The following is a 26,205-nucleotide window of genomic DNA, read 5'->3' as shown; positions in this document are numbered from 1 at the left end:
ACAGTCTAGATCATCCTCTTTGGAACCCCCTTTCAGGTGGTTGAAAGCAGCTATCAAATCCCCCCTCATTCTTCTCTTCTGTAGACTAAACAATCCCAGTTCCCTCAGCCTCTCCTCATAAATCATGTGCTCCAGCCCCCTATTCATTTTTGTTGCCCTCTGCTGGACTCTTTCTAATGTTTCCACATCCTTCTTGTAGTGTGGGGCCTAAAACTGGACACAGTCCTCCAGATGAGGAATGACAGTTGGGTAATCTGATTGAGAACATAATAGCATGCATGCAAGAGTGTGCCTAGAGACCTCTGATTCTGGAGGCTTAAAGTGGCCCAAACAGACATCACCTCCATATTGGTGCACATAACAAAATTCATGTGGCGGGGTGGAGCTGAGGGGGCTGTGGCAGAGGGTTGGGGTGCTGGGGACTGAGGGTGCAGGCTCTGGGGTGGGGCCAGGATGAGGGGGCCAGGGCTGGGGCAGAGGGTTGGGATGCAGGGGGGTGAGGAGTCCAGCTGGGGGGTTGGGCTCTGGGGTGGGGCTGGGGATGTGGGGATTGGGTTGCAGGCTGCCCTGGGGCTATGGTGCAGAGAGAGGACTCCCCACAGCTCGCGCTCTCTCTCCCCGCAGCAGCACCTGAGCTGGGGGGGAGAGGCACCTCTTCCTCCAGCTGCAGCAGGTCCAGGCTGGGACTGGTTGGGGCCGGGAGAGGGGGAGGGGCACCTGAGGGTGGTGCTCCCACTCTTGCATCACTGTTGGGAGCATCACAAGTAGCTTCTACAGCCACCATCAGGCAGAGGGTAAGAGTCTGCTCTATGCAATGGGCCAGCACAAACCTGGGCGTCACCTGAGCCCTACCCACGTCTGGGTGCTTCCAGATGTGCAGCCCCCTTGGGGTCAGTGGCTGTGCGCTGTGCTGGATGGTGAGTGTTTGCAGGATCAAGGCCTTATTAGTGACAGTTCACAGAACAGGGCTGGAAAGTGCAATCCGAAGGCACTGTGATGCCTGCATTATTCCGCTGACAGGCTGCAACCTTGGGCTGGGCTGGGCCTGTCAGGTACTGCCCCTCTCAAGAGCAGCGTAGAGCAGCACTGCCTCCCACCAATGCTGGCTGGAACCTCTGCAGAGCGAGGGGCAGCCTGCGCTCCCTCCTACTCCTTTCATTTGGGACAGGAAAAAGGTCCAATATTGGGATTTCTGGGGGGGGACAGTCTGATTTCTCTAAGCTCTAGTCCCTCCCCCAAGAATTCCACAACGATGTCTCCACCCCTGCTTAAAGCCATATTCCAGGCCAGATGGGGAGCTGCTACGGCCAGGGGAGAGGCGCCCCTCCCCTGGTTGCTGCAGATCTGGGCCTGGGACCAGGTTGGGGTTGTGGGAAGGGCGCTCCTCCCCCAGCTGCGGCAGGTCCTGAGCTGGGTTGGGGCCGGGGAAGGGGTGCCTCTCCCTGCTGCGGCAGGTCTGGGGCTGGGGGAGAGGCATCTGTTTCTGCCCCAGCCCTGAGCACCTGTGCGGCACAGCTTAGAGCAGTGGTTCTCAAACTTTTGTACTGGTGACCCCTTTACATAGCCTCTGAGTGTGACCCTGCCTTATAAATTAAAAACACTTTTTATATATTTAACACCATTATAAATGCTGGAGGCAAAGCGGGGTTTGGGGTGGAGGCTGACAGCTCGCGACCCCCCATGTAAGAACCTTGTGACCCCCTGAGGGGTTCCGACCCCCAGTTTGAGAATCCCTGGCTTAGAGGGAATTTAGCCAATCAGATTGTCTCCTCTCAAATGAGGAAGTGGAATCTTTAGTGGAACTGATCCTCTCCACTGTACAATAACAAACCAATGGCTCTACCCTCCTTTTTCCCCCCACTCTTTTTTCCTCCCAAGAGGAATGTAGGGAGGGTAATTCCACCTTTCCTATACTAGCTGGAATTTGTAGAAAAATTCTGCCAGTGTTCTCTTGTATAACACCTTGCATGAAGAAATAAGTGTGGTGTTATAAAAAGACATGGCAACCTTGTTCAGGCACCCTTTAATGGGTTGAATTTTGTATGAAGTTCTAAAAAGTAATTTAACTGCCTCCCCTGTGTTGGATGTTTTGTCTGTTTCGCTATAACACAGTAGACTGCCATAAACATTTATTTTAAAAACAGTGCTACTGCTTTCAGTGTCTCACTTACAGTCTAGCACTGAATAAAAATAACTTCGAAATTTCCTCACTGACACTTCTTTATGCATCTGAGATGTCACTCTGCCACTTATTATAATTTTATCAGAAATTAATGTCTTGTAAAAACGAGTGAGCAAAATTAAAAACCTAAAATTTTTCTGTGCAGTCTGCGTAGGCGCTAAACTTCTAAAACATGACATTAACGATGCATGGCAAACCCATCATCACTGTTTAATGGGTATTGTGCTGCTCCCATAACGTGTTTTAAAAATGTACACAAATGTTCCTTAACCTGACTTTCCAAGTATCTGTGGTATATGAAAACTTCTCTTTTTACTTACTTTTATTGCAAAAAGTGTATACCTGCCCACCACCTAACACTGTGGCTGCGTTTTGTTAGATGTGTAAGAAGTTTTAAGTCCACAGATAATGGATTGAACCGCTGAAAATGTCAAGGGGAAAATAAATTTCTGGCTCCCTTTCTTATTTTTTTTTTATTTTTTTTCTGTTTCTGAATAGTTCAATTGAATTTAAAAAAAAAAGTCCTTTATTTTTAGGAGGCCATGTTAGTAAAACGCTGTCATGTTAAATCAGCCAATCAAAGAAGCAGCATAGCGAAGTAGAAGTAGTAGCAAAGATAAATGATGTAATGCATACTCCTACTCATTCTGTTGAGGAATGAGCTGTCACAGGTCAGGGCAATGCTACCTATATTCCCCCTTTGTGGTTAACCAAGGGAGCCCACTTTTAGGCTTCTGGCTGCAGTTCTCTCTCTTGGGCACAGACCTGCTTGTGTCTCCCTCTTGACCAGGGTTTTTCCAGGCTGCACAATTCCTTGACTGAGCTGTGATATCCTCAGCAAGCCAGGCTGCCTGAACAGGCCAATGTCTGTGCTTTACTTTCTCTCCAAAGAGTACGAACAGTGTAATTGCCAGCAGTCACAAGTTACCACGCAGCTCTTCCTGAGTAAGCACATTTATTCTTAAGGTGAAACCATTACAGAGAAAACATATGAAAGAACCTACACACATGCTAGAAAGCTTACCAGAGGTCATCCCCAATGCCAACCTTGGTCTCGGGTAGGTGTTAGTCTTCCAAAACCCACCACTGGGTTTCCCCCATGCTTACAAGTCCATAGCTGTCTCAGACTCAGAACACCATGAATAGTTCAGTCTTTCCTTTATACACTTTGGGGGTTTGATCTTGGCCTCATGTAGCAGGTGATCAGCAGACAATGGGCCATTCCTCAGGGCATAGCTTCTTGCATAGGCTAGGTTCTTGCATAATCAAACGTGAAGAATTTGCGTTCACCTCCCCCCTAGATATTCCCCAGGAAAACCACTTAACACTTTTTAATTCGAAAGTCCATTGTTCAGTACCAGTTTTGAACCTCCAGGTCTCACATTTGTTACATTTTCCCCTTGAGAGGTTACATACAATCCCGGCCTACAATAATAGATAAATCATTCATTTAATACAATGTGCCCCAAAGATACTTAAACTTAATTCAGTAAGATTTCCCAAGTATATTTGAGAAAACTGCCATATCTGTCACATGAGTGTTAGTAAAAGCATTGGTTTGGCTTACTTGAATACTTTCAATTTAAAGCAGTTTTCTAGTGCTCTTTACTGGAATCAAAAAACTTAAAAATCTTTGCTCATTCTCCCTTCTAGTTTATCTGGGATCTGCCATAATACATGGCCTATGGTGAATTGAGAGAGAGGTTAAAGAAACTTCCTGTTGTCAACTTTCCCATAAGTTTTTATTTTGCTTCTCATAACCAAAAGTGCTTGTTTTATTGGATCCTAACAGACTATTCTGTTTTGTTTCTCACAAAATTGGGTGACTGGGCAACAGAATGGCAGCTGAAATTCAATGTTGATAAATGCAAAGTAATTCACATTGGAAAACATAATCCCAACTATATATATAAAATGATGGGGTTTAAATTAGCTGTTACCACTCAAAGATCTTGGAGTCATTGTGGATAGTTTTTTGAAAACATACACTCAGTGTGCAGCGGCAGTCAAAACTAACACAATGTTGGGAATCATTAGAAACGAATAGATAATAAGATAGAAAATATCATATTGCGTCTATAAATCCATGGTATGCCCACACCTTGAATACTGCATGCAGATGTGGTCGCCCCATCTCAAAGACAGATACTGGAATTGGAAAAGGGCAACAAAAATGATTAGGGGTATGGAACTGCTTCTATATGAGGTGAGATTAATAAGACTGGGACTCTTCAGCTTGGAAAAGAGATGACTAACGGGGGATATGATCAAGATGTATAAAATCATGACTGGTGTGGAGAAAGTAAATAAGGAAGTGTTGTTTACTCCTCATAACACAAGAACTAGGGATCACCAAATTAAATTAATAGGCAGCAGGTTTAAAACAAACAAAAGGAAGTATATTTTCACACAGTACAGAGTCAACCTGTGGAACTCCTTGCCAGAGGATGTTGTGAAGGCTAGACTATAACAGGGCATCCGATGAAGTAGGTTTTAGCCCACGAAAGCTTATTCCCAAATAAATTTGTTCGTCTCTAAGGTGCCACAAGTACTCGAGGGTTCAAAAAGGAACTGGATAAGTTCAGTAGGCCCATTAATGGCTATTAGCCAGGATGGGCAGGGATGGTGTCTCTAGCCTTTGTTTGCCAAAAGCTGGGAATGGGTAACGGGATGAATCACTTGATGATTACCTGTTCTGTTCATTCCCTCTGAAGCACTGGCATTGGCCACTGTCGGAACACAGGATACTGGGCTAGATGGAGCTTTGGTCTGACCCAGTATGGCCGTTCTTATGTTCATTAATGTACTCTTTGTACTCATTTCCAGTCATCACTGAATTTTGAAAAGCATTCTGAAAATTTATCATGGACAGAGAATCGTTATGAAGCAAACCGCAGACGACACAACTCTTCAGATGGGTTTGATCCTAGTATTGGACGTCCTAATGGAGGTATAATTTTGTTTCTAAATAACATCTCAGTTGGTGCTGTGTGTTTATAAGCTTTTTTATAGAGCTTTAATGTCTTTTACTACTCCTGGGGGAATTCTGCGCCACTGTGCATGTGCAGCATTTGTCCCCCGCAGATTTGACTTTGACAGGGAAGCGAAGGGAAGCCACAAGAGTGGTCATGCCACCTACCCAGCAGTATGTTTTGGGTGCCCAGGGCAGCTGTCAGAGAGAGAAATCACTGTGGGGTGGGGGGTGGGACTGGGGAAGACCTGGCTGGTGGCTCCTACACTGCGCCAGGTTCAGCTGCTAGTCCTGTCTGGGCTGGGACTTCCTCTTCCCCAGCATGACATCTGGGGCCATGTCAGACCCACCCTGAGGTTTCTACCCAGCTGTAGGAAACTCTGCAAACTACTCCCTGTGCTTCCTGCACCCATTGCTCCTCAGCTGCAGAGGGAGGGATCCCTATAGAGGGAGCTGCTCCCCCATCCAGCCAACCCCCTTGCATTCAGACCCCCTCATATCCAGATCCTCCTCCTGACGAACCCCACTCTCTCTGCACTCGGAACCCCTCCCCGCCCCCATGAGCAACCCGGATCCCCACCCGACCGAGCCCCAACCAGCTGACCCTGGATCCCCACCCCACTCCCCCAGCATCTGGACCCCTCGACTGAGACTTCCGTTCCCAGACTCCTCTGCCAAGCTCCATCTTCTCCTACCGGCCCCCATCCAGACCTCCATGCAGAGCCCCAACCACTTTCACCTGGACCCTCCTGCAGAGTCCCATTATTGTTGCACCTAGAACCCCCAATAAGCCCCTGTGCATCCAGATCTCCCCTCCCCCCCCATACCCGAATCCCCCACTGAGCCGCCTGTACCCAGATTGCCACACACAAAACCCTATCAACCCACACTTGGATCCTCCACACATTAAGCCCCTCCCCACCTGTATCCTGTCTTGCTGAGCCTCCCTGCCCATACCTGGTGCACTTGACATGGAGGGGCAGGGCTCTATAGTGTTTCTGGGGCAGGCCCAGTTCTTGTGTTGTGTCAGGGTTGGGTGCAGCCTCACCACTGAATCTGTGTCCCAGAGGGGAGCTGCACAGTGATCTCCCATCTCTGTGCAGCCAGTGGCCTGTGCTCCCCAATGCCATGCTGGAGCCTCCACATTTATTTGACAAATAACATTTGCAGAATTTTAAAATACTGTGTGCAGAATTTTAAATGTTTTGTCGAAGAATTCCCTCAGGAGTATTTTACCTATAGACATTGTCCTTTCTTAATATGCAAGCACTGAATGCTTTAGCGTTGGAAGGCTGAATCTCTAGGACAATGGAGAATGGAAGCAATCAGGGCTGGTTCTAGGCACCAGCCCACCAAGCTTGTGCTTGGGGCGGCATCTGAAGGGGGGCGGCGTGGTGCGGTGCTCCGGCCGCCGGGGAGAGCGGAGAGCCCTGGCCGGGGCTCGTCACCCTCCCCTGCTGCACTGGGGGGATGGCAGGAGGCTTTTTTGCCTGGGGCGGCAAAAAAGCCAGAGCCGGCCCTGGAAGCAATGCAAGGGGTATGTGGTACAAGAGCAATTCTTTAAGGGCAGGTAGGATGGCCCAGGGTTGGTTAGAGCAGTGTGCCACTGGGTGCACTGTATTGCTCTTTTGAAAAGGAGCAGTATTAATACCCAGCTAGTGTATGCTGTAGACAGCAACATATACATGGGCAAACAGGAGAGGGGCCTGACAATATTTAATTGTCAGACCAAGCTCCTTTGGGGCCATCTATTTCCTGTCTTGCTCTGAAACTGAGCTCGTCTCCTTAGTACAGGGTAGAGATCCTACTCTACTGCCTGTATGAGTGAAAAGAAACTCGCTATTCTATCAGATCCAGAATGAGCATAGAATGGTATTTGGTTCATTCATGATTTTTAACTTTCTGTATCAATTTTGCAATGTAGAAATTCTTTCAAAACTGCTTGTAATTACATTTTTTTTTTTAATTTAAAAATCTAAGGACATTTTGGGAGAAAAGAGAAAAATGGTTGGCGTTCACAAGGCAGGAATGGGACAGAAAACATACACCATCGTGGGGGAGGATACCATAGTGGAGGTTCCCGCTCTCGTACCAGCACTTTCCACTCTGGAAAAAGCCAAGGACTGCTGCATGAAAATAATGTACCTGACAATGAAACTGGGAAAAAGGAAGACAAGGAAGAACCCAAGCAATTTGAGGCTGAGGATTTTGTAAGTTACTTGTAATTATAATCAAGGTTTCATTGTTTCTGCAAGTGCCATTTTGTCCATTATGCAAGCTACTTCATGAGATTTCACCAGTTACAGCTCATCTTATACAGAGATCACCCTTTCCATAGGTAAGAGGGCATTGGTGGTTTGTCCATTAACTTGTTTCTATTCTTACCTCCTTTTATTATTGTAATTGTATTATTGTGTATAGTACTCATTTAATATGTTTATAGATTATAGCTTTTGGGATATAGGTGTGTTCCAAATCCTTCACTACAATATTTTACAGCAGTTTACCATGGCAAGTACTATATAATAAATTCTACACAACTTTCTTTTCAGAAACTGGGAGTAGAATAACTAAGTAGCCTTTCTGCCATGTAGAAACGCAGGCTGGAAGCCTCCTCTTGAGTTGTGAAACCTGGGAATTGCAGGATGTAAGAGGAATTGAGCCTTTCTGTTCTGGATGACCAACACCATTCTCCTCCTTTTCTGGACAGTCCACAAAATGACATTTGATTGCAGTGTGAGAAGCCCATTATGAAGGATCTGATATTGGAGAGGGGTTAGGCACCAGAGGAAAATACAGTAATTTACATTCAGCTAAAGTATTGGTCTGTTTCAGAAACAAAACTGGGTCTGTCCTCAGTCCTGTCTATTTAAGAACTGATTTCCTTTGACAAAGGATCTCACATTTGAAATGAATTTTAATGCGATTCTCCAGTACTAAATTTAATTCATAATCAGTCTTGAACTATGAACCAACTAAGCAATAATTTAAAAAATCCTTTCCTTTCAGCCCTCTCTGAATCCTGAATACGAGAGAGAACCAAACCAGAATAAATCTTTAGCAGCAGGTGTATGGGGTAAGTGTTTTTGATTGTTTGTATAGAAAATACAGTAAAGATTTGGAGATGATTGTTTTAAATAAAACATGAAAAGAGGTGTGTGAGGGGTTTTTGTTTTTGATATAACAATACTAGTTTGTTTTGCACAAACACATAATTTGAAGTCAAAAGGACTCCAGGCCTTACAAAAATTTGGTTTACCTTTCCTTTATGAAAACAGTGCTTATTGCCTATAATTGTGTAACAAAACATTGGCTTGTAAGCACAGGCATGGTCAGCACATCTGCAAGGCATCTTTTGGTCAACGGGTTGCTAGGATTTGGTCTCCAGGCAGGGCACATGATGAAGAGGGCTCAGTTGACCAAGTGTTGTGTGACTGCCAGCTGGAGATTTTATAAAAGAATGCTTCTGGATCAGTCTTGGAAGATGATGTTAGAGGTAAGACTTGGAGGGAAGTTCCTCTGTGAGGATCTGGCAGAAGGCCTACGAGATAGCCAAGACAGCTGCCCAGGGGGAAGAGTGCATCCTCTCCCCTTGTCTTGCTGAAAGTTGGAAAGGCCTCTGGTGCCTGGGAGCAAGTGCTTTGAGTAGCTGGGCTCTTATTCTGATTTTTTTCTGGTAATAAAGCCAACTCTGAGGAGAGGGACTGAATTGTAGTTTGGGCTTTTTTACCTTTCCCAGCTGGTGTAGCTGCCTGCCAGCTTACAGTTTGTGCTACAGATACATGATTCGCAGTAACAGGTTGACAAATACAGGAAATGCCTGTTTGGAGAATATATTCTTTTGAGTAATTCAAGTGTCTGCCTTTTTGAGGAATGTAACATTCTGTTAAACATGCATAAAAGCTGCTATTTAGAAATGGATGTACTGATGTCAAAGCTGAAACCTGAGAAATGAGTGCTGTTTTTCAAAAGATTTGCTAACTCTGCATTACTTCAGCTGTACAGTTTCACATCTTTAGAACGCAATACAGACACAGGCCAAGATTTTTAGGAACTTATTTTAAAGTTAGGCTAGTACATTTTTAGATGTCTACCCAGCAGCTTCCACTTTTGAAAATCAGGCCACTTATTTATCTTTGCCAGAAAGGTCAGCAAGAGTTTTCTGGCTTGGCTACAAAATTAGACTTAAGATAAGTTGCTAACACTTATCAACAATAAAAGGAACAGCATAATGATTTGACTTTTAAGTAGCCTTTGCTAGTGTATTACATATAAACTGGTTTTGCTGATGCTACTCTAACTTCATTTGGACACTTAATCTGCACTAAGAGTGCCTATTTGCAATTTAGCATGATCAGGGAGCCAGTGTGGAATAGCTGTTGGGCTTTAAATTCATACCCTTGCTTATTCTGTGCTAACAATAGACGATCCCTAAATTAGCTTCTCTAATAGAAATGGAGTAGTAACGTTTAGAGTTGAAAATAGTCTATCCAATATCTTTTAATGAAAGAGTTTTAGTAGAATACCTCAGTGCGAAAGACTTAGTGTGATCATTTCTTAGTTATGTAAATTTATTTGAGTTGCATTTTATAAAGGAATGCCATGTCTCTAAGCAAACGTGATTAATGACCTTAAGTGCTGTCTTTCAAATAAAATGTCTCACCCCCTAAAGCGGATAGTAAATGCAAATAGTGCATTTTATTGTACTTTCCACAACTGAGGCATGTTGAGGTGAAATAATAAACTTGAAACAGGAAATGAGTGAGAGACACTTATTGCTCTAAAGCTCAAGGGTGCCATATTTCTTCTGTTCATGTGGGAGAGTTGTTCCTTTAGTCTATGCTATGAGCCATCATTCAGGAGCAAGTGCAATGGTAATTAGCCCTGGTCAGTTGTTGAAAAAATAAGCAGGAAAAACATCTTCTCTCAGCAGCTATATAACTGTCATCTGAACATTCAGATGTAAAATTACCAAAATCAAACACTGTCTCTGGTTTTGAATTAGCAAAGTAATGTACCCGAGGGAAGAAAATGTTTGTAAACATTTAGCACTGTTTCTCAGGAGCATTAATAATTGTGTATGTAAATAACAATTCACAAGTTTTAATTCTCACAACAAATGTGAGGTAAATAGGGTATTGTAGGTATGGCAGCTGAGAGTCAGAACAGTTACTTTACGTGCCCCACATTAGTTATTGACAGATCTGAGATTGAACTCCTCAGTTTCTGATTCCCTGGCCTCTTTTTCCCTGGACCACACTACCACCCAGCATTTTGTATCCTGAAACATTAGGGAGAAGGCTCATTCTCTGATTTATTTTATGTTCCTTTTGTTTCTATATAGAATATCCTCTGAATCCAAAATCTAGATCTCCAAGAATGCTGGTCATTAAAAAGGGTAGTACAAAAGATTTACAAATATCTGGATTCCCTGTAGTAGGAGGTCTTCATTCACAGCCAGTCAAGAATGGAACTGGTACAAGTGTTTATAAAGGATTAGTCCCTAAACCGGCTACTCCACCTGCAAAGGTAAGTTTGAACTCTGTTGGAAATATGCATAAGTCGTCTGTGAAATGTGCACTAATTTTTGATACACTTGTCTCATATCTGGGAGTACTACTGCTTCATGTAGCATTACCATGTTTAAGTACGGTTATACTTAAAAAATAACTGAACATTTTTCTGAACTGTATTTAGAGCCTTCCTATTTCTGCTACATCTTTTTGAGGTAGGATAAGAACTGAACAGTGTATTTCTAGGTGAAAGTTGAAGGGACACAATTAATTTGTGTAATGTGAATATATTTTCAGTATTTTTCTATCCAATCCTTTAATACATACTAACATTTTACTTTGCCCCCCATGCATGCGCAGTAGAGGCTTTAATGAAGTTTGTCCATAAGGACAAGCTCTATTCCACACCCTCTCCCCCCAGTGGTTCTGGTTAAATTTAGAATCCACAGGTGTGATGAGTAGGTCAGATTATTCCTTCTAAAGTGCATTGCCTTGAATGATTTAAGAGTGAAGATAAAGGGTCTGCACAGGTATTACTTGGGGTGTAACTTGGCCTGCAGTACTCTTGGTAATGTTTGACTGAAGTAATGCAGCTTGATTCTCAGAGCTCAGCCTGAATTTGCAGGGCTGGCAGTTGAATAAAATCATTAAAAGATTGAACCTATTTGTTACTGAAGTAATTGAAAATAATCATAACACCAGTGCCATTTTCGTGTCTTTTTTTGTTTGTTTGTTTTGTTTTAAATGAAGCCATGCCTCCGTGTTAGATTCATTCTTACCTCACTTCAGGAATTTACATGCTTTGTATGTAATGGAATAAGTTATTTGAGGGTGAAAAATATTTTGAGTTATTGAAAATGATTTCTTTAATATTGCAGTGCTAGATATACTACAAAATATTGCACACAGCTTTTGAATTTAATTTTGTCTGTTTCGATAACTAACAGAACAAGGTATTGATATAAGAAGCGCCAAATAATTCATAAATCAAATGTAAACTATTTTAACAAGAAAATGGTTTTTGTACTGTCTTATAGAATGACCGTGTGTTTTATTCATGTTGCTTTTTCTGAATAAGCAGATGTTAGTTAATGATGGTTTCATTTTTCATTTAGCCTCCACAGTGGAAAAGCCAAACAAAAGAGAATAAACTTGGGACTCCATTCCCTCATGAGTCTTCATATGGTATTGGCAACTTTAATGCTTTCAAATCAACTGCCAAGGCTTTTAGTGTGTCACAGAATTCAGTGAAAGAGGTATAGTATTTTTTTGCATCAGATCCCTTTAAAATTTTGAGATTAATCTGAGTAACCTGCTATATACTGTAAGTGAAGACTATTCTATGCAGTTTCAGAGTAACAGCCGTGTTAGTCTGTATCCGCAAAAAGAACAGGAGTACTTGTGGCACCTTAGAGACTAACAAATTTATTAGAGCATAAGCTTTCGTGGACTACATCCGAAGAAGTGGGCTGTAGTCCACGAAAGCTTATGCTCTAATAAATTTGTTAGTCTCTAAGGTGCCACAAGTACTCCTGTTCTTCTTTTTGCGTATTCTATGCAGTGTTGTAGCCATTTTGGTCCCAGGGTATTAGAGGCAAGGTGGGTGAGGTAATCTTTTTTTTTTTTTTTTTTTTTTTTTTTTTTTTTTTACTGGACCAACTTCTGGTGGTGAGAGAGACAAGCTTTTGAGTTTACACAGAACTCTTTTGTCAGATTTGTCCGGACTGTCTTCAGACCTGAAAAAGAGCACTGTTTAAGCTTGAAAGCTTTTACTGGCCTAACTTCTGCTTGTGAGAGAGACAAGATTTAATCTGAGATTAAATATTAATATTTAAACTTTACCAGTGTTATGTACCTGAAGCATTGGCAATACCTGCCGACCTGTTTTGTGGGTTTGGAAGGGGAGAGGTGGCTAGTTTAGAAGATAAGTCAAGTCTGAGAATGTTGAACATAAAAATTGCTGATGGTGTGATACAATTCCAGAAGTACCGCCTTTGAGGCAATACTCGAATACCTTCCAAATTTGACTTATCAGTGGGTGCGCACAGAATACATCCACTACCCATGGGTAGTGGGGAATTTTAATAAACTCCCCTCTTTATTATGTAAGCATACTAAGTCAGTTCTGGAATCTGGATGCAGGTGAAACTATAGTAGGTCTAAATTTTTAATTCTTGCTCATAAAAGGAACTTTTGTCTTGTGTCCAATCCAGTAAATTTGTCTTTTACTTGCCAATTTTTCAGTGTTCTTATTTTTTTTACCCCCCTGCATTAGTGTAATCGGTCAAATTCTTCATCCCCTGTTGACAAACTTAATCAGCCTCGATTAACAAAATTGACAAGAATGCGCACTGATAAGAAGAGTGAATTCTTAAAGGCATTGAAACAGGATAGAGTTGAAGAGGAACATGAAGATGAGAATCATGTTGGGGAAGAGAAGGTAGTTCGGTTCACCAACTGTTGCAGATATAGTTGTAATACATCTCAAACCACACATACATTGTTTTATTTTGTTGTAACAAGACTTTCACTTTCCCTGAACACTTACGACGGCAAAAAATAACTTGCCATGACAGAATTTCTAGAAATATAAAGTGTAAAACAATAATGAGGTCAGGATCCCAGGCCTATTTAATATTAGGAAAAGATGAATAATCTTTTAATGTCGCTACCTGCTCAGGTATTGACCCACTATCATAAGAACAGTCATACTGGGTCAGACCAAAGGTCCATCAATACCAGTATCCTGTCCTCTGACTGTGGCCAATGCCTGGTGCCCCAAAGAGAATGAAACAGACAGGTTATCATCAAGTGATCCATGCCCCGTCACCCAATCCCAGCTTCTGGCAAACAGAGGCTAGGGACACCATTCCTGCCTATCCTGGCTAATAGGTCCATCAATGGCTATCTTCCATGAATCTATCTAGCTCCTGCAATAGACATTCTATTGTCATTGTAGAAGGATTTGAGCCTTTCTGTTCTGGAGCATTATGGTATATGTCCTCATTTTGGACATAAATTTTCTGCCACTGGTGAGAAATTGCAAGTATATTGATTTAGTAGTTCCCTCATTTCCTGGTCTAAACTGAACCTAATCTAAATTGTGAGAATTTACAAATAGTCTGGTGGTAAATGGTGGTAGCTTGGTGTTTACTAAATGGTATGTACAGAAGAAAGAAGATTCCTAGCTTCAAGTCCTGTGCCAAGTGTAATCAGTGGATCTCAGTGGTTGACCAAGACAATATAGGGCTGTAGTTGGGAAAAGAAACACCTTTTATTGAAAATTTATGGTGTGGCAGATTCTGCAGCATTGTTCAGTTTTCTGCTCAGTTGTCAGGCTTACTAATGCAAACAATTGGCCCCTAAAAGATTCAGGTTCCAGGCCTCTACAGAGTTCTTTCGAAACCTTTTTCCTCTGTCACTCAGGTATCTGGATAGTCAGAAGAGGTTCCAATTGATCCCCTATCCTTGGTAAAGCCACATGAGCATTATTTTTATCTTAAGTACTCATAAAGGAACCTATCACATTGTTCAGTTTGGGGCTCACAGATCTGATGACCTACCTATAGAATAATGCCTCAGAACTATATTAGTCTGTCAATCCCCTTCTCTCCTCTAATGGACAGAAACCATTAAGATGGTGGGCCGTTTCCACTTATCAACACACATCTCTTTTTTTTCCTCATTATATTTTGGATGTTCTGATGGTCAGTTTCTAACAGAATGGAAGAGAATATATCTTATACAGAACATACCTGAGAGCAGTGCATATGTCGAAAGAGCCCCTTTGAAATTCCAAAACTGAAATGGTGCCTGCATTTTGCATGGATGCCACATCAGAAACCTTATAGTGTCTGGAGCTGATCTGGAAATGCCCCTTCTGGAGATCTCTGCTAGTGATACAGTTCATCATAGAATATTTGGTTAACATGCATGTAATCTTAGTTATGAGGCAAACTATTGTTATAACAATACTTTGAGGATTTATCAATTCTTCAAAATGGGAAAGGGGAAACAGATGTTGAAGTTCTTTCTTTAAATACTTGAAGATTAAATTCTCATACTAATGTCCACCACTCAGTGGTTGCCTGGATACTTGGAGGCAGCTGTGCATAATAGGGTGATTGGTTTTCTAGAATGGCAAATACATGAAGTTACTCCAGTGGAGCTGTCTATGGAGAGAGCATGAGTTGCTGTTGTAAAATCAGATTTTTTCATGTAATGGAGTGAAAATTCGCACTGATTAAGGAGTCTGATAAATTGGTTGCAAAAGGGACTGGTTGTAGTGGGCTCAGAGAAGTGGCTTAGAAGTTACTGAGTAGCAGAAACAGGTGGGGAAGAATGTGGCCTGCATACTCGCCTGATAAGCAGCAGGAAAGAGACTTCTTCTGGCCTATGGATATACATAAGCTCCATGTGCCTAAAACGGAAAATTCTTGCAAACAGTATCTGTTGGGCTGTGCCTGCACCCCTGCTTTCCTTGTGTTCCACACAGAAGGAATAAGGGGCATGGGTGGGACGGACTATCTCTCTAGTTCCTTCTTACTGCACATGACCAGAGACTATTGTCCGGAGCTCATCCTTTGTCTTCTTTCTATAAATATTTAGTTATATTTGTTTTTTTAGTTTTCTGATAGTTTCCTAGTTACTTAGTTAGAATCCCCACCCCAGGGAACCTTCTCCGTCTCCCGGCATGTGACTTAAATTTTATGTCCAGAATACCAGGCTTCAAAAACTGCATCTCCTGCTCTGGCTCACTTTAGGTCAGCGACAACCACCAGCAATGCCTCTGCCTTGGAGAAGCTCCTATCCCTACTGAGTGCAGTAGCAGCTGCTCTTTTCCCAGCTGAATGTGGCAGGCATGAGAACTCCAGCTTCAGAAGCACATTGTGGTGCATGCAATAAGGCCCCAGTCAGACTTGTGCAGGGGAGACCCACTGTTCTTTGGCCAGTCATCGAGGAGCGTGCTGCCTACTACTGTCTGACTCCAGAGCAGAAAAGATCAGAGGAAATGACCTTTGTGTGGGCCCTGTCATGAGAATAAAGAGCATTCTCTCAAACTTTAAAAGCAGATCCTCTCCCCCTCCCCCCATACACCTTCTAGGATAGAGGTGGGTAAACTATGGCCCACGGGCCACTTCCTGTCCCAGGAGGTTAGCCCCCAGCCCTTCCCCTGCTCTCCCTCGCGGCCTCAGCCTCAGCTTGCTCCACTGCTGGCGCAGTGCTCTGGGCGGCAGGGCTGCAAACGCCTGGGGCAGCACAGCTGGAGAGCTTGGGCCTGACCCGGTGCTCTGTGCTGGCGCTCTGTCCACCGGTGCTCCAGGCAGTGCGGTAAGGGGGCAGGGATTGAGGGGGGGGGGTTGGATAGAGGGCAGGGGGGTTCAGAGTGGTGGTCCGGGGTCGGGGGTGTGGATAGGCGTCGGGGCAGTCAGAGGGCAGGAAACGGATGTTGAATGCCAGCAGGGGTTCCCGGGGGCAGTCAGGAAGGGAGGGGGGGGTTGGATGAGGTGGCGGGGGGCAGGACGTCCGGGGGTGGTCAGGGGACAGGGAGAAGGAGTGGTTGGATGGGGCAGGGATCCCCGGGGAGGCAGTCAGGAATGAGAGGAGGGGTTGGATGGGGCAGTCAGGGGCAGGGGTCCTGGGACCCATCAGGGAGAAGAGGTGGTTGGATGGGGCAGGGGTCCTGGGGGGTTGGGGGGAGGCGAGGGGAGTCTGGAATGAGAGGAGGGGTTGGATGGGGGCAGCGGGGGGCAGTCAGGGAAAAGGGGTGGTTGGATGGGGCAGGGGTCCTGGGCAGTCAGGAATGAGGAGGGGTTAGATGGGATGGCAGGGGGCAGTCAGGGGCAGGGATCCCGGGAGCAGTCAGGCAGAAAGGGTGGTTGGATGGGGCAGTGGTTGGGAAGGGGCAATCAGGAATGAGAGGAAGCGTTGGATGGGGTGGCAGGGGGCAGTCAGGGCAGTGGTTCTGGGGGCTGTCAGGGTATGGGGGGGGTTGGATGGGGCAGGAGTCCCCGGGGGGGCCATCAGAGGGCGAGAAGCAGGAGAGGTCGAATGGGGGCAGGGCCGGGCCCCGCCTGGCTGTTTGGGGAGGCACAGCCCCTGCTATCCGGCCCTCCATACAATTTTGGAAACTCGATGCAGCCCTCAGGCCAAAAAGTTTCTCCGCCCTGTTCTAGGAGGAGAGATCCATCCCCAGCCCTTTCCAAGTTGTGGACAAGTGTGCCCAAGTCACAAGAATCTACGACCTCCTCTTCCCCCCAATCCTTATGGGCAGATCAGAAGGCACATAGGGGCCAGGGTCCTTCGGTACCAGCCTCTGCACCAACTGTAGCACCAATTAAAACGAAACACTGGGACTCAAAGTACTGGGAATTGCTGGTACTGTCAAATACAATCAGGTTGGAGACTTGTTTACCAGCAATACCATCAGAGCCCCATAAGGAACTACCATCGACACCTACTCTGATGGTACAGATGTGGACCTGGTAAGGGGGATGCAACTGAAAAAGTTTTGGGACCACTGCTGTACAAGGCAACAGGCAGCCTCAGTTGCATCACTTCAAGAGGTGTTCCTGCTTGATATTTGCAGGGCAGCTGTGTAGTTTCATCCATACATTCACGAGACATTATGCATCATTTAGCACAGCAGTTCTACATGCAGCTATACTAGCATTCTCATACCCTCCTCCTCTGAGTACTGTTCGTCAGTTACCCACAATGGAATACACATAGAGACCAGCACTTGAAGAAAAGGAAGTTACTTACCTTATTATAATGAGCTCTTCAAGAGGTGTGGTCCCTGTCCCCATCCCTTCCCCTCTGTGTCGGAACATGACGAGATTCTTGGCAGAGAAGGAACTGGATATGCAGTCAGTCCACACCAGGTGGAGCACGAGGCGAGCTGAGTCACAGGCATCAACCAACAGACTCTGATTGCAAGATATCTTCAGTCTCAGGTTCGGGGATTTCATACCTACCTATAGTGGAATCCAGACAGGCACCACACATCTCAAAGAAGTATAGTTACAATAAGGTAACTAACTTCCCTTTTCCACTGCTGCAGGCAATCCAGTACCTCTAACTTTAAATATTTAGAAGTATGAATAAAGAGATTTTGTGAATTGATGGTGAGTTTCTCCGTTTAAAGCTAATTTTAAATGGTACACAATCCCAGAAAAATGACAGTTTGTCAGAGTATTACTTCGTGGATAATGTCTCCTTTGAATTATATATAATGTATATTTAATGCACTTTTTTAACAGGATGACTCATTTAATTTGCATAACAGCAACAATTCTCATCATGAGAGGGACATAAACAGAAACTTTGAAAATGAAATTCCTCAAGAGAATGGAAATGCTTCAGTGATTTCTCAACAGATCATTCGGTCTTCAACTTTCCCTCAGACAGATGTCCTTTCAAGTTCACTTGAGGCAGAGCATAGGTATGTACTTCATATCAATGCCTGTGGCGGCTGTTGAGCATCTTTTCCAGAATTCATGTCCCTATCAATGTCATGGTCATAAGATTTTAAAAATAATAAATTTCATGATTTCATCTATTTAAATCTGAAATTTCATGGTTGTAATTGTAGAGTTCCTGACCCAAAAAGGAGTTTGTGGGAGGAGGGAGGTTGCAAGGTTATTGTAGGAGGTGGGTTGCAGTACTGTTACCCTTACCTCTGTGCTGCTGCTGGCAGCGGTGCTACCTTCAGACAGAGCTGGGCAGCTGGAGAGTGGCAGCTGCTAACCAAGAGCCCATCTTTGAAGGCAGAGCCACCGCAGCAGAAGTGCAGAAGTAAGGGTGGCACGGTATGGTATTGCCATCCTTACTTCCTCACTGCTACTGGCGGGGTGCTGCCTTCAGAGCTGGGTGCCCGACCAACAGCCGCCACTCTCCTGCGCTGCCTTCAAAGCTGGGAAGCCGAAGTACGGGTGGCAATACCACAACCCCCCTAAAATAACTTTGTGATCCCCCTGCCACTCCCTTTTGGGTCAGGACCCCCAATTTGAAAAACGCTGGTCTCCCCTGTGAAATTTGTGTACTATATGGTAAAAGCACACAAAAGACCAGATTTCACGGTTTGTGACGTGTTTTTCATGGCCATGAATTTGGTAGGGCCCTATTCATGACTGATATAAACGTAAGTAATTTAAATATATGGATAAAACTAATGCTGTGATATTGAGTTCATAGTTAATTGGTTTAAAATATAACTTCTAGTGAGTTGTACTTCTAAAAACCTAATTGTTCGACTTTTTAATGTTTGGACAGAGCCCTATGGACTAGGTTTCATTTGCCTGTACTGGTTCTTTTATACACTATCAATTTTAAAAGACCACATTTTGGGCTTTTGGAGTTATCATTAGACTGATTTCCACAGAAACATTCTCAAGTAGAGGGAATCTTAGTTAGCCTTGCCTGCATTCTTTCTGGTAAGGCAGTGACACATGTTGAACAGTGTTCATCTAAGTATTCTACAGCTTTCCAGATTAAGATGACTTTCTGGGATTGGATTGTAGTGAAAATGTTCTGTGCATACGCTATTGGTGTGGTAAACTGAGCTGACAGTCCTGATTCCTTGTACTGGTGCCCTGTGAATGGACTCTTCTAGAATTTTTTTTGATGGTGTTTGACTTGTGGGAGGACTCTTATGTGGTTCTCGAAGTAAAGTGAACAGAACATGTTTGTCACTATGTATCAAATGGGGGTTGGGGGAAGATCATTCTCATTGTTTCCCTTCAAGGAACAATTCCTGTATGCCACCTTCTCTAACACAGTGGTCCCATAAGGTATTAAGAGTTGGGGCAGAGTAAAGCCTCTGAGTGATACAAGCAGACCCAATGTGAGTTCATTAGTCCTTGTAGATCTATAACGTTTTCCAGAACTGGAAAAACTACTCTTGGGTTATCCTATTATAAAGCTGTATGTTTCACCATCTGGTAATGTTACTAGCTCAAGCATGGAATCTGAATTTTGGTCTTAACAGATTAATGCATCCACTATTTTGAGCCCATCGACAGTTGTCCCAGATATCTTAACTCTCCTTGCTAATGGCAATAGTTTAATGAACTTCAGGTCCTTATTGCTAACACATTGTCTGTCTTAAGACAGACTGTACACCAACATTCTAACTTTCTGCCTGTGGTTCAGCTTCCATCTCTCTTGGTCTTCTAGTCTGTTTGCTTTTCCTTATTGCCATACTTCTGGAGAGAACCCTCAGTTCATTTTTAGACTGATAGAGCACTCCTGTCAGCCCTAGAAAAAAGATCATATGATTTATTCTGAGTGGTCAGAAACAAGGATGCTGTCTGTTATGTAAACAATATGTCCCTGCCTCCTCACTCAGGATGGTATGAGACTTGGTGGTGGTCTGTCTTTGTTTAAAGTAGATTTTTATGGGTATCTCTTCAATGGGCCTCCTAGTTAGCAGTTTATCTCTGCATGTGTAAATCTGGTAGTGACATGCCTAACTACACAGTTGGTATGTTCAAGTGCCAGGTATTGCGGACACATTTTTGAAATCTGTTGAAAGCTTCACCTTTAGCATTTAGACATGTTTGGAAATTAATCAAAGTTACAAATATAGGCATTACTGAAGAATCAGAATAACTCTGAAGGACAAGCTCATGTTTCAACCTGTGTGCATAGGTGAAATAAAATAAAAGCAACAAACTCCCACTGAGTCAAAAACCTAATGAAGTATGTATTTTTTGCAACTGGGTATTGTTGATTGCTTAAATAGATACATGTCTTCAAAATTTGAGAGCAGTGTTCTAAAAGCAGAATTTTGAATGTTTGATATAAATGTCACAATGTTGTCGTTTTTTTTTTCTTTCTTTTTTTTTTTTTTAAAAGGTTGTTAAAGGAGATGGGTTGGCAGGAAGACAGTGAAAATGATGAAACCTGTGCTCCACTAACAGAGGATGAGATGAGGGAATTCCAAGTCATTAGTGAACAGGTGATACTTACTAAAAACTACTAAGCATTACATTTTCTATTTGTTTATACTTTGTGTTCCAAAAAACACAATTGAGGGATTGTCAAAACTGGATTGTGACATTGAGTGAACAGGGTAGCTTGAGATGACTCTGCAACAGTTATAAATATATTTGTTCTGCAATATGAAGGAAAATTCAGAAATCTGGATGGCTTTACAGGGTTTAATGCACTAGTGTTGTCCCATATTGGCCCCAGGATATTAGAGAGATAAGGTGGATGAGATAATATCTTTTATGCACCAATGTTTGTTGGTGAGAGACAAGCTTTGTCTCTCTCTCCAACAGAAATTGGTCCAGTAAGATATTACCTCACCCACCTTGTATCTCTTAAAGGGTTTTGGCACTTAACATCCCCCTTTCTTTTCTTCCCCCTCCCCCCCTCCCCGCCCCTGAATCTAATAGTTTATTTAAAATCCTTAGATTACAAAATTTGTATCCGCATCTAATCCCCCCAAAATGATCAGCAGATATCTGCAGATTTGCAGGACTCTAAAAATCAAAAGGCTAGGGAGTGAGCCTTGAAAATTCATGCTGCATCAAATGTCTGTTTATAAAAGATAAGCTTACATCTAGGACTTGCAGTAGAACTGTTTAATTTCCTTTCAGTGATGGAGCTGCACTAAGTCCATAGACTCTCCAATTCCTTCATCTCAATCTGACTGGGGGGAGTGTTCTTACCTGCATGCTTTTTTGCAGTTGCATAATTTTTTAAAATCTGTGTTTTCTTTGGCTTCTGGAAACCTCTGTTCATTGATTTCCAAGGAAGAGGGGTGAAGAAACTGTTCTGATGTTGTGACAGTTTTTTTTCTCATTTTTAGTATACGATCCTAATTAACATGGAAAAAAATCTATTTCTTTGTGGAGTCTTACCACATTATACATATGAACTGTCCTATGAGTGGCATAGTTGTTGATGTACAAAAAAGCAATATTGTTTTAGTGCAAATCATTACTGCTGTCAATTTTCAGCCCACTAAATGTTTGTTTTTACATTTCAGTTACGAAAAAATGGCCTTCGAAAAAATGGCATTCTAAAAAATGGCCTCATCTGTGACTTTAAATTTAGCCCCTGGAAAAACAGCACTTTCAAACCCACAATTGAGAATGAGGATACAGAGACCAGCAGCAGTGACACATCAGATGATGATGATGTGTGAAGAATTCTCTAACAGCTTTAGAAGCTTGTGTGATCTCATGCAGGTTTGGGGGTGAATTGTTCAAGCCCCCCACCCCCAAACTATAATTTATGTAGAAAAATACCCCATTAGAGGAAGAATTTTGGGACTTCTCTATGAAGAAAACAAGGAATGTTGTGTTGGGCTGTGAACATTACTATAATTACTTTGTAAATCAATGTTGTAGAATGAGGACTTTGGTTGATCCAGCGTCGACTTTCTTCATCACTGCAGCATTTCTCTGACTAGCAATGTGACAATGTAACAAATGAGATTTTCTCATTTAATAATAAAAACAAAAATTGTATAATGTTTTGCAAAGCTTCTGTCTTAAAATGTCCAGATCTTTAACAAAAAGGGGCAACTTGACAGTGTTTTGCTTGCTGAGTCATTTCTTTCTTACAATGGAAACCCTCAAGTCTACTTTGTACGCAAAAAAAAAAGGGCAATGTAGCATGTTGGCTAAAACGAGCAAAGTGCACTAAAACTTTGTTTTCCTGAATTGAGCTGTTGTACTGTTCCACTTTTTCCAAACATAATTGCTCTTTAGCCATTAATAGTTCAATTATTGTTACAGCAAAAGGCTATTGCTACAGTTTCAGATTTATAGAACTGACTTAAAATCAAGAGCTTTATTTGGGTGCTGCAAGGTTCAGGATTCTCAGAGTGGATGTTAACAAAGATTTTTGTGGGAAAATAAACATTTTGATAAATTATTCACATGCAGAAAAATTGATTATACTGACTGGATCTACATGGAAAATAAACTGGATTTACAGAATATTGTCTCAGTGCATAGCATCACAAGTATTGTTTATAAAACCCAATTAGTTTGATCTTTATTAGGTTGCAAGTATACTGTGACAGCCATGGTTGACTTTCAAGCTTTGAGAAAGAAAAACAAAATTTGATCACCAGTCTTTGCGTTTACTGCTATGTCAGTTTCATTTGTACAATATGCAGTTTATTTCAGTGGCCTAGTTTTAAAATCTTTTTTTATAGTCTCACTAATTCTTAAACCACTGTGGTCTTGTTATATGGTTTATTTGTTACTGGAGATAATTTGGCAGTGCCAATTCTTAAATTATTTGTACAGGTTTATTTTGTTCATTTTTTCCTTTTTAGCTCTTTATATTTTTCCTTCTGAGGTTCCAACAGTGTAATTCATAAGCATAAATGCATTGTGATATGATTTCATACTTCTATAATGTAGATCTATATAGATATATGTAGACTTCCCCTTAAAATATTTCCTATTGTACTAGATCTTGCATAGTGTTATGTTTTATCCAGGATTGACTTTCACAGTGAAAATTATCTTCCTAAAGGGCAGATTTTTTTCATATTTTAGTTTTTAGGGTTGGGAAAACTTTCTACAAGTGAACATAGACTCATTTTGGCAAAGAGTAAAAGAGGAGTTTAAACAAATACACTTTCAGTCCATGCATAAAGGCAGGTTTCTACTGCAAATTGAACAAATTTAAGCGTGTGTTCATTTGGGCAAAGAATATCTGAAAGGATGTTGTTTTCTTTAATTGCCTGGTTTTGTCCAAGATGCTGATAAGAATAGAAATGTTTACTTTCTAAAGAGAACTGCCATGTTAATATCAGAATTTGCAATAGTTACGAAATGCACCTCCCCATCACTCACTTTTGATAGCTTAATCTGGTTTGTATTGATTTTTCACTTCATAGCACCTTTTTTTTATGCTGTTACCTGCAAAAATTAGGGCAATTCCCCTGTACCCTACCAAGGGCTTAAGGCGTGACCTGGTTAATTTAGGTACCCCCATCCTTTTTTTACCTAGGACTCGGGGTGTATGAATGAACAGAACAGGTAATCATCAAGTGATCCATGTCCTGTCGCCCATTCCCAGCTTCTGGCAAACACAGACTGAGGACACCATCCCTGCCCATCCTGGCTAATAGCCATTGATGGACCTATCCTCCATGAATTTATCTAGTTCTTTTTTGAACCCTGTTATAGTCTTGGCCTTCACAACATCCTCTGGCAAGGAGTTCCACAGGTTGACTGCGTGGTGTGAAAAAATACTTCCTTTTGTTTGTTTTAAACCTGCTGCCTATTAATTTCATTTGGTGATCCCTAGTTCTTGTGTTATGAGGAGGAGTAAATAACACTTTTTTATTTATTTTCTCCACACCAGTCATGATTTTATAGACCTCTATCATATCTCCCCATAGCAGTCTCTTTTCCAAGCTGAAAAGTCCCAGTCTTATTAATTTCTCCTCATATGGCAGCCATTCCATACCCCTAATCATTTGTTGCCTTTTTCTGAACCTTTTCCAGTTCCAAAATACCGTTTTTGAGATGGGGGTGACCACATCTGCACACAGTATTCAAGATGTGGGCGTACCATGGATTTATAAAGAGGCAATATGATATATTCTGTCTTATTATACATTGCTTAATGATTCTGAACATTCTGTTTGCTTGTTTGACTGCTGCTGCACATTCAGTGGCTGTTTTCAGAGAACTTTTCCACAATGACTCCCAAGATCTTTCTTGAGTTGTAACAGCTAATTTAGACGCATCATTTTATAGGTATAGTTGGGATTGTTTTCCAATGTGCATTACTTTGCATTTATCAACATTGAATTTCATCTGCCACTTTCTTGCCCAGTCACCCAGTTTTGAGAGAGCCTTTTGTAGCTCTTCGCAGTCTGCCTGGGACTTAACTATCTTGAGTAGTTTTGTACCATCTGCAAATTTTGCCACCTCACTGTTTACCCTTTTCCCCTGATCATTTATGAATATGTTGAATAGGACTGGTCCCAGAACAGACCCTTGGGGGACCCCACTATTTGTGTCTCCATTCTGACCATTTATTCCTACCCTTTGTTTCCTGTCTTTTTAACCAGTTACCAATCCATGAGGGAACCTTCCCTCTTATCCCATGACAGCTTATTTTGCTTAGGGTTTACTTTATGGGTTTGCGGGATATTTTTTACACAGCTGTGCTTTAAACATTTATTTATTAGCAATATATGTAGAATATATATGCCAAGCAAATTTTTTATGCTTACCATTTCTAATATATAAACTTTTCCCAATGGCCAGTCAGGATTTACTTGTTTGGGTTTTTTTGACGATGCCTTTGCACGTTATTGTTGTGCAGAGGGGTTAGAGTTTTAGCATCTTGATGTTGAACTGCAGTTCAGAGAGGGGTTTTAAAGAGCTTTGTTTATATTATATAGATAAAATTAATTAAAAAAATAATTATTAAACCTATTTTATTTATGACCCCTAGGTAACAAAATTTACCCAATCATGCACTGGCACCTATGTTTCCACCTTTTTGCTTACATTTTTTAAATTTTATTTTTATGCTTAAATTGTAACTTATTTATGACTCCTTTTTTAGTTTGTGCAAACGGTCTGCATAAATTTGCTGGTCAGAGCTTATTTTATTTATTTTACCATTTTTTTTTTGTATTTGTTTAAGCTTTCCAGTGCCTGGGTGTTTCTATTTTACAGCCCTTGGTGTTGTAACTATTGTTAGGGGCATTCCTGAGGTGGGGGTGCCTTATTAGCAGCAGAGCATTTTTCTCAATTTTAGTGGTAAAATTGAAAATTTCACCGAAGGCTAGTCAAGCTAGTTTAGTATGGAAGTTAAGTCAAGTCCCAGGCCTACAATGCTGTCATCAAAATTGTCTAGATATCACAAGTCACCCATCTTAACAGATGTAGGGAAGTACATAGGCACCAACGGGGAAAAAAATGGTGGGTGCTGAGCACTCACTGGCAGCCCCCTACCAGAGCCGCCGCCTCCTCCCCACAGCATCTCCTACCTGCTGGCGGGCCTGCAGATCAGTGCCTCCCCCTCCCTCCCAGTGTCTGCCGCAGATCAGCTGTTCCACGATGTCAGGAGGTGCTTGGGGGGGAAAGGGGAGAAGAGTGAGGGCACAGCGTGCCTGGGGGCGGGGGGGTGGAACTGGGTGGGGAAAAAGCAGTGCAGGAGTGGGGCCTTGGGGAAGGGGTGGAGTGGGGGCGGAGCCTGGGGGGTAACCCCCTGGCAGATTAGAAACTCTGCACCTATGGGAAAGTATACCCATTTTACCAGGAGATGAGACGTGTGTTAAGTTTTGTTGCATGCCAAGTAACTTTATCCCAAAAGCTACTAAAAAATATAGTTTAGGGAAATAAGAAACGATAGGCCAAATTTTAACAATTCTCTCTCAATGCCACTTCAACGTCATCATTTTGACTATTTTAGGTGCATGAGGGGCTTGGTCTTGCCTTAAGGTACATCGTGATTAAAAGCAAGCAAAATAAGCACAATGATTAACTTAAAGGAAAAGAGAATATTAAACAACACAAAACAGAACAAAAATTGTAAACAAT

At 42.4% G+C, this 26,205-nt stretch overlaps 1 protein-coding gene across 1 annotated transcript in view; it reads left to right on the top strand.

The window, feature by feature from the left end:
* GPBP1 (GC-rich promoter binding protein 1) overlaps positions 1-22,154 on the top strand; it is a 60,933-nt gene extending 38,779 nt beyond the window's left edge. Inside the window, exons 5-13 of the mRNA XM_054032244.1 lie at positions 5,009-5,132; positions 7,134-7,363; positions 8,163-8,229; positions 10,498-10,682; positions 11,782-11,922; positions 12,942-13,106; positions 17,929-18,110; positions 20,525-20,627; positions 21,666-22,154. Coding sequence (XP_053888219.1) covers positions 5,009-5,132; positions 7,134-7,363; positions 8,163-8,229; positions 10,498-10,682; positions 11,782-11,922; positions 12,942-13,106; positions 17,929-18,110; positions 20,525-20,627; positions 21,666-21,824 — 1,356 coding nt within the window. The 3' untranslated portion in view covers positions 21,825-22,154. The remainder of the gene's footprint in view (positions 1-5,008; positions 5,133-7,133; positions 7,364-8,162; positions 8,230-10,497; positions 10,683-11,781; positions 11,923-12,941; positions 13,107-17,928; positions 18,111-20,524; positions 20,628-21,665) is intronic.
* The last annotated feature ends 4,051 nt before the right edge of the window (positions 22,155-26,205 follow it).

The sequence above is a fragment of the Malaclemys terrapin genome, chromosome 6 (assembly GCF_027887155.1).
Source record: "Malaclemys terrapin pileata isolate rMalTer1 chromosome 6, rMalTer1.hap1, whole genome shotgun sequence".
Classification (NCBI taxonomy): domain Eukaryota; kingdom Metazoa; phylum Chordata; order Testudines; family Emydidae; genus Malaclemys; species Malaclemys terrapin.
The sequence above is the reverse complement of the archived record's forward strand: the minus strand, read 5'-3'. Positions and strand labels throughout refer to the sequence as shown.